At 48.9% G+C, this 11,356-nt stretch overlaps 1 protein-coding gene across 1 annotated transcript; it reads right to left on the reverse strand.

Annotated features, from left to right (window-relative positions):
* Positions 1 to 3,446: 3,446 nt before the first annotated feature.
* Positions 3,447 to 11,117, reverse strand: LOC129704290 (uncharacterized). The gene is made up of 3 exons (XM_055647310.1): positions 10,877 to 11,117; positions 6,936 to 7,005; positions 3,447 to 4,669 (listed from the first exon to the last, which is right to left on the reverse strand). The coding sequence occupies exons 1-3, from the start codon at positions 10,953 to 10,955 to the stop codon at positions 4,402 to 4,404; spliced, it is 417 nt and encodes a 138-aa protein (XP_055503285.1). The 5' UTR covers positions 10,956 to 11,117; the 3' UTR covers positions 3,447 to 4,401.
* Between the last annotated feature and the right edge of the window lie 239 nt (positions 11,118 to 11,356).

Raw genomic sequence — 11,356 nt, forward strand, 5'->3', positions numbered from 1 at the left:
TAATTGTCATTGTCAGTGTACAGTACAGAGACAACGAATTGAGGCATTGTACATAATCCTCTGAAATTCCCGCCTCCTCCAACCACTAGCCCCATTTTCCCTTCTCCACCCCTTTCCGCGCTCCGCAGAGACCGTTCCCTCCGCAACTCACTGATTAACTCGTCCCTTCCCACCCAAACCACCCCTTTCCCCAGGTACCTTCCCCAGCAGCCGCAAAAGATGCAACGCCTGTCGCTACACCACCTCCCTCGACTCTGTCCAGGGACCCCGACAGTCCTTTCAGGTGAGGCAGAGGTTCAGTTGCACCTCCTCCAACCTCATCTCTTGTATCCGTTGTTCAGGATGTGGACTCTGTATACATCGGCGAGACCAAACGCAGACTGGGCGATCGTTTTGCAGAAAATAACTTTTTTCACACAGAGAGTGGTGAATCTCTGGAACTCTCTGCCACAGAGGGTAGTTGAGGCCAGTTCATTGGATATATTTAAGAGGGAGTTAGATGTGGCCCTTGTGGCTAAGGGGATCAGGGGGTATGGAGAGAAGGCAGGTACGGGATACCGAGTTGGATGATCAGCCATGATCATATTGAATGGCGGTGCAGGCTCGAAGGGCCGAATGGCCCACTCCTGCACCTAATTTCTATGTTTCTATGTTTCTAAAACCTTCGCTCAGCCCGCGTGAACCAACCTGATCTCCCGGTTGCTGGACACTTTAATTCTCATTCTCATTCCCACACTGACCTTTCTGCCCGTTGTCTCCTCCATTGTCAGAGTGAGGCGAAACGCAAACTGGAGGAACAGCATCTCATATTTCGCTCGGGCAGCTTACAGCCCAGAGGTATGGATATTGATTTAACTCACTTCAGGTAGCCCCGGCACTCCCTCTATCTCTAACCCGCTCCCTCCCCCACCCAAGTTGCACCAGCTTCTCATTTTCACCCCACAAACAGCTTACAACCTTCATTCCTTTTTTACATATCTTTCATTCATTGTTCTTTATCTCTCCACATCACTATCTATATCTCCCGTTTCCCTCGAAGGTAGACACAAAATGCTGGGGTAACTCAGCGGGACAGGCAGCATCTCTGGCGAGAAGGAATGGGTGACGATTCGGGTCGAGACCCTTCTTCAAGCTGGTTAGGGATAAGGGAAATGAGAGATTGTATGAAAGAACTGCAGATGCTGGTTTAAATCAAAGGTAGACACAAAATGGTGGAGTCGCACCCGCATTAAGGTTACAGCAGCATTGTCTGTCTATCTTTGTGTAAACCAGGTTTCACCTATTGGTATTTAAGAAGGAACTGCAGATGTTGGAAAATCGAAGGTACACAAAAAAAAGCTGGAGAAACTCAGCGGGTGCAGCAGCATCTATGGAGCGAAGGAAATAGGCAACGTTTCGGGCCGAAACCCTTCTTCACCTATGGGGATCTGTGTCCAAACTGTAGGGCTCCGTTTCTTCACACATGGTCCTCTGTTATGTTTTGAAGGTCCACAAAATAAGCTAGAGGAACCGCACCTCATCTTCCGTCGAGACACATGTTTACCCAGAGAGAGTATGTCTCATATCTGTGCTGGTGTGGAGAGGGTCCAGAGGAGGTTGACGAGAATATTCCTAGGGATGATTGGGTTAAGGTATTTATGATAACTCTGGGTCTGTACTCACTGGAGTTTAGAAGGATGAGGGGGAGACCTCATTGAAATTTACGGAATAGTGAATGGGTGGCACAGTGGCGCAGTGGTAGAGCTGCCGCCTTACAACGCTAGAGATCCCGGTTCGATTCTGACTACGGGTGCTGTCTGTATGGAGTTTTTGTACGTTCTCCCCGTGGGTTTTCTCCGGGAGCTCCGGTTTCCTCCCACACGTACAGGTTTGTAGGCTAAATGTCTTGGTACAATTGTAAACTGTCCCTAGTGTGTGGAGGATAGTGTTAGCGTGCGGGGATCGCAGGTCAGCTCAGACTCGATGGGCTGAAGTGCCCGTTCCGCACTGGATCTCTAAACTGAACTAAAAGCGAAAGGCCTCGATTGGGTGGATGTGGAGAGGATGTTTCCACTAGTGGGTGAGTCTAGGGAACAGAGGGCACAGGGAGATGGAAGGAGATGAGGAATTTCTTTAGTCAGAGGGTGATGAATCTGTGGAATTCATTGCCACAGACGGCTGTGGAGGCCAAATCATTGGGTATTTTTAAGGCGCAGATTGACTGATTCCTGATTAGTACGGGTGTCAGGGGTTAAGGGAAGAAGGCAGGAGAATGGGGTTGAATTGCAGCCATGATTGAATGGCGGAGTAGATTCGATGGGCTGAATGGCCTGATTCATAGACATTTATTTCGTTCTCTCCACCTCATTGCAACTTGCAGCACACTTTTTCCTCTATTTGAGGCAGGACATTCTTGCTATTGAGGGAGTGCAGCGTAGGTTCACAAGATTAATTCCCGGAATGGCGGGACTGTCATATGCTGAGCAGCTGGGCTTGTACACTCTGGAGTTTAGAAGGTTGAGAGGGGGTCCCATTGAAACATATAAGATTGTTAAGGGTTTGGACACGCTAGAGGCAGGAAACATGTTCCGATGTTGGGGGAGTCCAGAACCAGGGGCCACAGTTTACGAAAAAGGGGTAAGCCATTTAGAACGTAAGTCTGTGGAATTCTCTGCCTCAGAGGGCAGTGGCGGCAGGTTCTCTGGATGCTTTCAAGAGAGCGCTAGATAGGGCTCTTAAAAATAGTGGAGTCAGGGAATATGGGAAGAAGGCAGGAACGGGGTACGGGATGATCAGCCATCATCACATTAAATGGCTGTGCTAGCTCGAAGGGCCGAATGGCCTACTTCTGCACCTATTGTCTATTGCCTATTGCTGAGTTCAGAATATAGCTCTCAGCATGGTAGCGTGTCAGTTTCATGGACAAAGGCCAATGGGATGGAGGTGAATGGAACAGCAGCCTGGCTTATAGAAGGACCGTTCGGAAGCCTGAAAACAGAGGGGAAGAAGCTGTTCCTGAGTCTGGTGGTGCGCGCTTTCAATCTTCTGTACCTTCTGCCCAGCGGGAGCAGGGGAGAAGAAGGAATGACCAGGATGGGACAGGTCTTTGACTACGGTGGTCATCTGAACTTTCGCCATGTAAATAAAAACACTGACATCCTCACAGTGATTTGAGTTTTTAATTTGTTTCCACATTACTGTGTACAGAACTCGATTAAAGTTAAGAAAATGAAATAATATTAAAAGATAAGCTTTGAAAGTATGATATTGCTACATTGTTGTTAAGAGAGCGAATCTAGACACGGGTAACTGCAGGTGTTAGTTTGCACCAAAATAAAAAGAGACAAAGTGCTGGAGTAACTCAATGATTCGGGCAGCATCTCTGGAAAACATGAATAGGTGATGCTTCACGTCGGGACCCTTCCTCAGACTGATTGTGGTCGGGGAGGGGTGAGGTTTTTGGGGGGGGGGGGGGGGGGGGGTGAAGTGAAGAAAGCTGGAAGAGAGGGGCAGAGGCGGGACAAAACCTGGCGAGTGATGGGTGGATTCAGGTGATTTGCCTTTGTGCAAGGGTGAACTGGAAGGGACATGAGACCTTCCTAGTTGGGGGATGGTTTAATGCTGTAAATCTAAAGCATGAACAGAAAATGCTGGGAATACTCAGCAGGTCAGGCCGCATCTGTGGGAAGGGGTTATAGGGAGAAGGCCGGAAAATTGTATTAGGTGGCAGAGATCAGCCATGACTGAATGGCATGATAGACTCGATGGCCGAATGGCCTAATACTACTGCTATAACTTGCAGCAGCGTCCGAATCGTTCTGACTGGCCAACATTCACAGTCGTTTGGAATAATTTGTACAGATAGACACAAAATGGTGAGGTAACTCAGCCGGTCAGGGAACATCTCTGGGGAAAAGGATAGGGTGACGTTTTGGGTTGAGGAGGAGAACTTCTTCAAAGTAGGGACACCTTGAGGAGATTTTGCAGTGGAGCGGACAAAATGTGCAGGAAGGAACTGCAGATGCAGGTTTGCACGGAAGATGGGCACAAAATGCTGGGGTAACTCCGTGGGGCAGGGAGCATCTCTGGAGAAAAGGTTTTTGGTTTAGTTAAAAAACACAAGTATAGTTTTTGGGTAACATAGATAACGCAACCTGAAAGATAACAGGACATGGTGAAAACACTCAGCAGGTCAGGCAGCATCTGTACAGAGGGAACAACTGTTAATTTTACAATCTCTTCATCAGAACATTTGGATAATTTGGCAAATCAGCAATGATTTAGACAATTTTCCCCAGTGAGGTTTAGCATTTTTTAAATTCTGCTCCCTGTTAAAAGTGGCCGCAATGATTCATTCTGCCAATCTGAGGGATAAGGAGGCAGCTCTTCCTGCCTCTTGCCCCGCTGCCCTGAGAAAAGCTTTCATTCCGCCCTTCCTTGGCTGGCAAAATCCCGTGTCTCCGGCTTCCCGACGGGGAAGGGGAAGTTGAAATCCGAGTAGTCAATCGAACCGTCTCCCGATACCCCTTCCGTCTCCCCGCCGGGGAGGTGGCCATCTCCAGACACCTCGACTTCCTCGTAGTCTGCGGCCTGTGGTGGGCCGTCGTCGGGCCCTCTCTGCAGGCTCAACGCGTTCATGTTCTCATTGGGAGGCAAGAGAGGGATCCCCACCTTCCTCGACGGCTTCGGGCTGGAAGAGAAGGATCGCGAGTGAGTGCCTGCGCCGCCGCCGCCTCTTCCCCCTTCCCTCCCCCAAACCATCTCCAAAACCACCGGCCCCCGCGGCACACAGCAGGGCGGGAGAGCCTTTGACCCAGGGCAAACGATCGGTACAGTCTATCCATGCGTAGGAAGGAACTGCAGATGCCGGTTTAAATCGAAGATGGACACAAAATGCTGGAGTAACTCAGCGGGACAGGCAGCATGTCTGGAGGGATGGAATGGGTGACGATTCAAAGGGTCTCGACCCGAAACGTCACCCATTCCTTCTCTCCAGAGATGCTGCCTGTCCCGCTGAGTTACTCCAGCTTTTTGTGAAATCTATCCACGTTCTCCAGAGTTGCTGCCTGTCCCGCTGAGTTACTCCAGCACTTTGTGTCGTTATCACAGGGACAGGCGATGTTTCGGGTCGGGCCCCTTCTTCAGACTGAAAAGATCAGCTGATCCATTCCCTCCACGGGATGCTGCCTGACCAGCTTGAGTTCCTCCAGCACTGCATTTTGTGCCAAGTGATAGGTGAATACAGGTGAAGTGAGTGGAATAGGTTGGAATAGATTGGAGTACATGATAAATAGGGGGACAAAATGGCATCAGATACAGAGAGAGGAGGAGGAAATGGAAAGGGAAATGGAAAGGGAAATGGAAAGGGAAAGGGAAAGGGAAAGGGAAAGGGAAAGGGAAAGGGAAAGGGAAAGGGAAAGGGAAATAAAAGGGAAAAAAAAGGGAAATGAGAGACGGGGGGGGAAAGGGAAAGGGGGGGGGGGGGGGGGAAAAGGAGATAAAAGGGAAATGAGAGACGGCGGGGGCCGGGGGGGAGTAGGAGATGAGTGTAAGAAAGAGGGGGAAGGATAGTGGGGGAAGTATGGGCAGAAACAAGGAATTGCAGATGCTCTATTACAAAAAAAGAATCAAAGTGCTGGAGTAACTCAGCGGATCAGGCAGCATCTTTGGAGAACATGGAAAGATGATGTTTTGGGTTGGGAGTCGTATTGAAGGGTGGTTGATCAGTAGGTGGTTGTACAGAGGTCAACGATGGGAAAAACCTAATTCCGTGCTGTGTGAGTCGATGATTACGTTTTGGCCAAAGACATGGATTTCTGCTGCGTTTCTGCCGGGTTCAACGGACCAGTAAACAGTTGTATCGAGCATGTTTTCCCAATTATCCCACATTAGGGCTGCATGGGGGCGCAGCGGTAGAGTTGCTGCCTTGCAACGCTGGAGACTCTGGGTTCCATCCCGACTACGAGTGCTGTCTGTACGGAGTTTGCACGTACCCCCTGTGACCTGCGCGATTTTCTCTGAGATCTTTGGTTTCCTCCCACACTCCAAATACCCACAGGTTTGTAGGTGAAATGGCTTGGTATCAATGTATTTAAATGTAAAATTGTCCCTAGTTGTGTGTTGGATCGTGTAAGTGTGCGGGGATTGCTTGTTGGCGCGGACTCGGTGTGTGGACGGGCCTGTTTCCGCGCTGTATCCCCTAAACTCTGAGTTACTCCAGCACTTTGACTAAACTAAACTAATCCTGAAGACAGACACAAAATGCTGGGGTAACTCAGCGGGACAGGCAGCATCTCTGGATAGAAGGAATGGGTGACGTTTCGGGCCGAGACCCTTCTTCAGAGTCAGGGAAGAGGGAGACACAGAGATAAGGAAGGGTAAGGTGTGAAAACGAGACATCCAATGGGATGAGAGTCAAGGAAAATACAGAAAAGATTGTTCCTTAGTTTAGTTTAGTTTGCTTTTAACGTGTACCGAGGTACAGTGAAAAGCTTTTGTTGTGAGCTACTTGTCAGCAGAAAGACAATCAATCCATTTGCAGTGTATAATGGAAAAATGATTAGTGCAAGGTACAGCTACCAAAGTCTGATCAGGGATAGTCCGATGTTCACCAAAGAGGTAGATCGTAGTTCAGCATTGCTCTAGATCATTGTTACTGAGGGGAAGGTGACAACAAAGCACACCGAGATAAAATTTAACCAGGGGGACAGTCAGACTGGTCGGAGAACTGGGATGGGGGAGGGATGGAGGGAGAGGGAAAGCAAGGGTGACTTGAAGTTGGAGAAGTCAATATTCATACGGCGGGGGTGTAAGGTACCCAGGCTTAAACTAATCCCGAGCTGTCTGTGATGCAAGGCGAAGCCCAGTTATCCCTCGGCTCCCACCGACCCGCCCACCCGCTCGCCCCCTCCCGTCCCGATTGTAACCGACGCAAACCCCAAGCGCGGGCGACTTACTGAATGGGGTCTTCCATGGCTGAACCCCTCCCTGACCTCTGCATCTGTGCACTTCTGGTTAGTGGAGCACCTAAAGCGGTTGGAGAGAACACGACACTTAATACACCAGAAACTCGTAATCATAATCATACTTCATTAGCCAAGTATATTTTGCAACATACGAGGAATTTCATTTGCCACATAGTCATACCAATAAAAAGCAACAGAACACACACAATACATTTTAACATGAACATCCACCACAGTGACTCCTCCACATTCCCCACTGTGACGGAAGGCGTGAAAAATCGTTCAATCTCTTCCCTCCTTTGTCCTCCAGAGGTCGGGGGGCTCGAACCTTCCGTTGACGGGACGATCTTGGCTTCCGTAGCCGGTGGCGGGCCTTCCTCATCGGCGCGATCAAGCTCCTGCATCGGGGGGGGGGGAGGGGGGGTGGGGGGGGGGTCGGGGTCTCAGCTCCCCTGCACCGGGCGACCCTACCCCGGGTCGGGGTTGGGGCGTCGGTCCCAGGCAAGGGATCAGCTCCGTTTGGTAAGTCCACGTCCCCGCGGTGGGGCTCAACGTCAGTCCCTGGCGAGTCCACCAGCTCCACGATGTTAGGCCGCAGAGCGACCGGAGATACGATCCGGAAAACAATCGCATCTCCGTCAAAGGTAAGAAATTGAAAAGAAAGTTTCCCCCACCCCCACATAAAACAAAAACCAGAGAACATTAACACAAACTTTTTAAACACACTGAGAATAACAAAAAAAGACGAAAAGGACAGACAGACTGTAAGCGAGGCTGCCATCGAAGCGTCACTCGAAGCTGCAAATTAAAAAAAACAACAACTCTGCCACTAGGAGCTGTAGCCATTTCACACCTCTCGTTGCAAGAACCACATTGCGAACAAAACAAAATATGTGTATAGATTAGTACAGTAGAGAAACAGGCGCCACGGGCCACAATGTACACGCTGAACACAGTGCCAGGTTACAGTAACCTCTACCGCCGCGCATGATCCATAGCCCCCCTCCATTCCAGCCGTTACATTGACCTTCCAGAATGACACAAACTAAACTACCCCCCCCCCACCCCCAGTCTCACCCCGGACTCTGAATAACAACTTTCTCCCGGCAGAGGACCCAGAGATGCTGCCCGATCCGCTGAGTTACTCCAGCATTTTTGTGCCTATCTTAGAGGTTGTAGGTTAATTGGCCTCTTTGAAGCCGCTCCATAGAACTCTTTGAAGCTGCATAGAACTAGTGGAAACGGGAGATTGGTGATAGGTAAAACTAAAACTAAACTAATCTAAACACAGGAGGTCGTCATTGACTCGGTGGGCCGGAAGGTCTATTTCCATTCTGTATCTATAAACGCTAAGTAAGGTTTCAGGTCGAAGGCTCTTTCTCAACAGCTCTCCTACCTAATTTAAAACCTAACTCGTTTGAAGAAGATAGATACAAAATGCTGGACTAACTCAGCGGGACAGTTAACATCCCTGGAGAGAAGGAATGGGTGACGTTTCGGGTGACGGAGGGTCCCTCCCGACCCGAAGCGTCGCCTATCCATGTTCTCCAGAGATGCTGCTAGACCTGTATAGGCAAGAACTGCAGATGCTGGTTTAAATCGAAGGTAGACACAACATGCTGGAGGGGTCAGGCAGCTTCTCTGAAGAGAAGGAATGGGTGAGTTTTCGTGTCGAGACCCTTCTTCAGACCTGCTGAGTTACTCCAGCACTTTGTCTCACAGTTCGCTCACTTCCCCAGTTCTCAGTAAGTTCCGAGCGTTTCTTTTTCCTCCAGAGATGCTGCCTGATCCGCTGAGTTGTTCCAGGACTTTGTGTCTATCGCCACTGGCCCTGTCTCCATTCACGCGGGCACTTCCAACGCGTTCTGCTACTCGATCAGGATAGAACCGGGGTCGCTAAGTGCTGGAGTAACTCCACGGGACGGGCAGCATCGCTGGAGAGAAGGAATGGGTGACGTTTCGGGTCGAGACCCTTCTTCAGACTGGTCAGGGATAAGGGGGAATAAAATATAGACGTGACGTTGAGAGATAAAGAACAATGAATGAAAGATATACACAAAAAGAAAGAAAAGGAAACGGGCCATTGTTAGCTGTTTGTTGGGTGAAAATGAGAAGTCTTGGGTGGGGGATGGATAGAGAGAGAAAGAGAGAGAGAGAGAGAGAGAGAGAGAGAGAGAGAGAGGGAATGCCGATGCTACCTGAAGTGATAAATCAATATTCATAAGATGCCCAATCGAAATATGAGATGCTGTTCCACATATATATACATAGGTAACAACAAGTAAATGAAAATAAACAATAATAGTGCAAAAGCCATTGCCCACAAGTCTGTGTTGTAAACTTTTGTTTTCGTTTGTTATATTGTTTACAGAGTACTGTGTTTACATATTATGTCTGAAGAAGGGTCTCGACCCCGAAATGTCACCCATTCCTTCTCTCCAGAGATGCTGCCTGTCCCGCCGAGTTACTACACCACCCTGTGTCTTTCTTATTTTACATATTCTGTTGTTTGCTGCTGCGAGTAAGGATTTATTTGTCATATGAAGAAAGACTGGATTCACTCGGCTTGTGCTCGCTAGAATTTAGAAGATTGAGGGGGGATCTTATAGAAACTTACAGAATTCTTAAGGGGTTGGACAGGCTAGATGCAGGAAGATTGTTCCCGATGTTGGGGAAGTCCAGAACAAGGGGTCACAGTTTAAGGATAAGGGGGAAATCCTTTAGGACCGTGATGAGAAAAACATTTTTTACACAGAGAGTGGTGAATCTCTGGAATTTTCTGCCACAGAAGGTAGTTGAGGCCAGTTCATTGGCTATATTTAAGAGGGAGTTAGATGTGGCCCTTGTGGCTAAAGGTATCAGGGGGTATGGAGAGAAGGCAGGTACAGGATACTGAGTTGGATGATCAGCCATGATCATATTGAATGGCGGTGCAGGCTCGAAGGGCCGAATGGCCTACTCCTGCACCTATTTTCTATGTTTCTATGTCTTGTTTTGGGAACATATGACACTAAACACTTGATACAGGGGACCGGGTCTCCACATTTCCTGAGCACTGTATCCACATTCAGACTGATATTCGGCGCTAAATGGGCGCCCGATGATGTTGCATTTTTTTACCCGCCCGTTGTCAATTTCACAATAACTTCTCGCCAACTTTAGCCTGCGTCCCGCCCAAGCCAAATCGCATTCTCCCAAAAGGATCTCATCCCCTCTCCCCTCTCCCCTCTCTCCAAGCGTGATGGCCACTTGAAATCAGGGGGTTAAAAATGATTCGTAAAATAAAACAAATTTAGCGACGATCCAATTGTGGATGAATTGGATAAAGCGGCCACGGCTTAATAAATTCAACATCAAAAGTTCACGCTAGTCTCTTGAAGACTCTGCGGAGACCCGATTGAACCCGGGTCTCTGGCGCTGTAAGTAAGACCCGCTGATTTACTCCACTCCGCGCACTTTGAGTTTTGCACTGGATTCCAGCATCTGCAGTCTTTTGAGTCATAAAGACTCCACAAAAGTGCGTGGAGTAGCTCAGCGGGTCTTACAGCGCCAGAGAGCCGGGTTCGATCCCGACTTCGGGTGCTGTCTTGTGTGTAGTTTGTACGTTCTCCCACCTGTGACCTACGTGGGTTTTGTCCGGGTGCTCCCGGTTTCCTCCCACTTTCCAAAACGACGTACACGTTTGTAGATTAATTGCTTTCGGTTAAAAACAAAACTGTAAATTGTTCCCTAGTGTGTGTGTGTGTGTGTGTGTGTGTGTGTGTGTGTATGATAGTCCTAGTGTGATCAGTGCGGACTTCGGTGGGCCGAAGGGCCTGTTTCCGCGCTGGTATCTCTAAAAGTGTAACGTCTGAAGAGTCCAGGCAGCATCCGAGGAGGGGGAATGGGCATCGGGTTGGGAACCTTCTTCAGACTGGGCAAACCGTTCTTACCTTGGAGTGAAAGAGCCAGCGACAGAATCAAACCGAGATAAATCATCCCTCTGCTTCCAAGGAGCGCACTGCGACTCATCGTGGTAACTTTTCCTCGCGGGGTTAGACAGACCTTGTATCTGCCTCACTCCAGAAACATAAGAATCGTTTCTCAAGATCAAAGTGGTATAAGCTTGCCTCAAACCCAACCTCCATCTGCGTCACGACCGGAGGTGAGACTTAACAACGCGTAATGGAAACCGAGAATAGAGGATTAAAACCCTTCCAAAAAAAAAAAATAATCCCCTGGTCTTGCACCAAAATTACCGTCGCCTTTGAAGCATTAAAAAAATGATTATAAGTCAAACCTCCCCTTCCCCGAACCAAAACAGAGCGACTCATCAAAACATGTCAAGCTCCAGTTCTATATTAGACAGTGGGTAACGTTAGACCAGGTCGCCGAAGTTACAGGAAAGAGTGGTGAAGAAGTTTACAATAATG

The sequence above is a fragment of the Leucoraja erinacea genome, chromosome 15 (assembly GCF_028641065.1).
Source record: "Leucoraja erinacea ecotype New England chromosome 15, Leri_hhj_1, whole genome shotgun sequence".
Taxonomy (NCBI): domain Eukaryota; kingdom Metazoa; phylum Chordata; class Chondrichthyes; order Rajiformes; family Rajidae; genus Leucoraja; species Leucoraja erinaceus.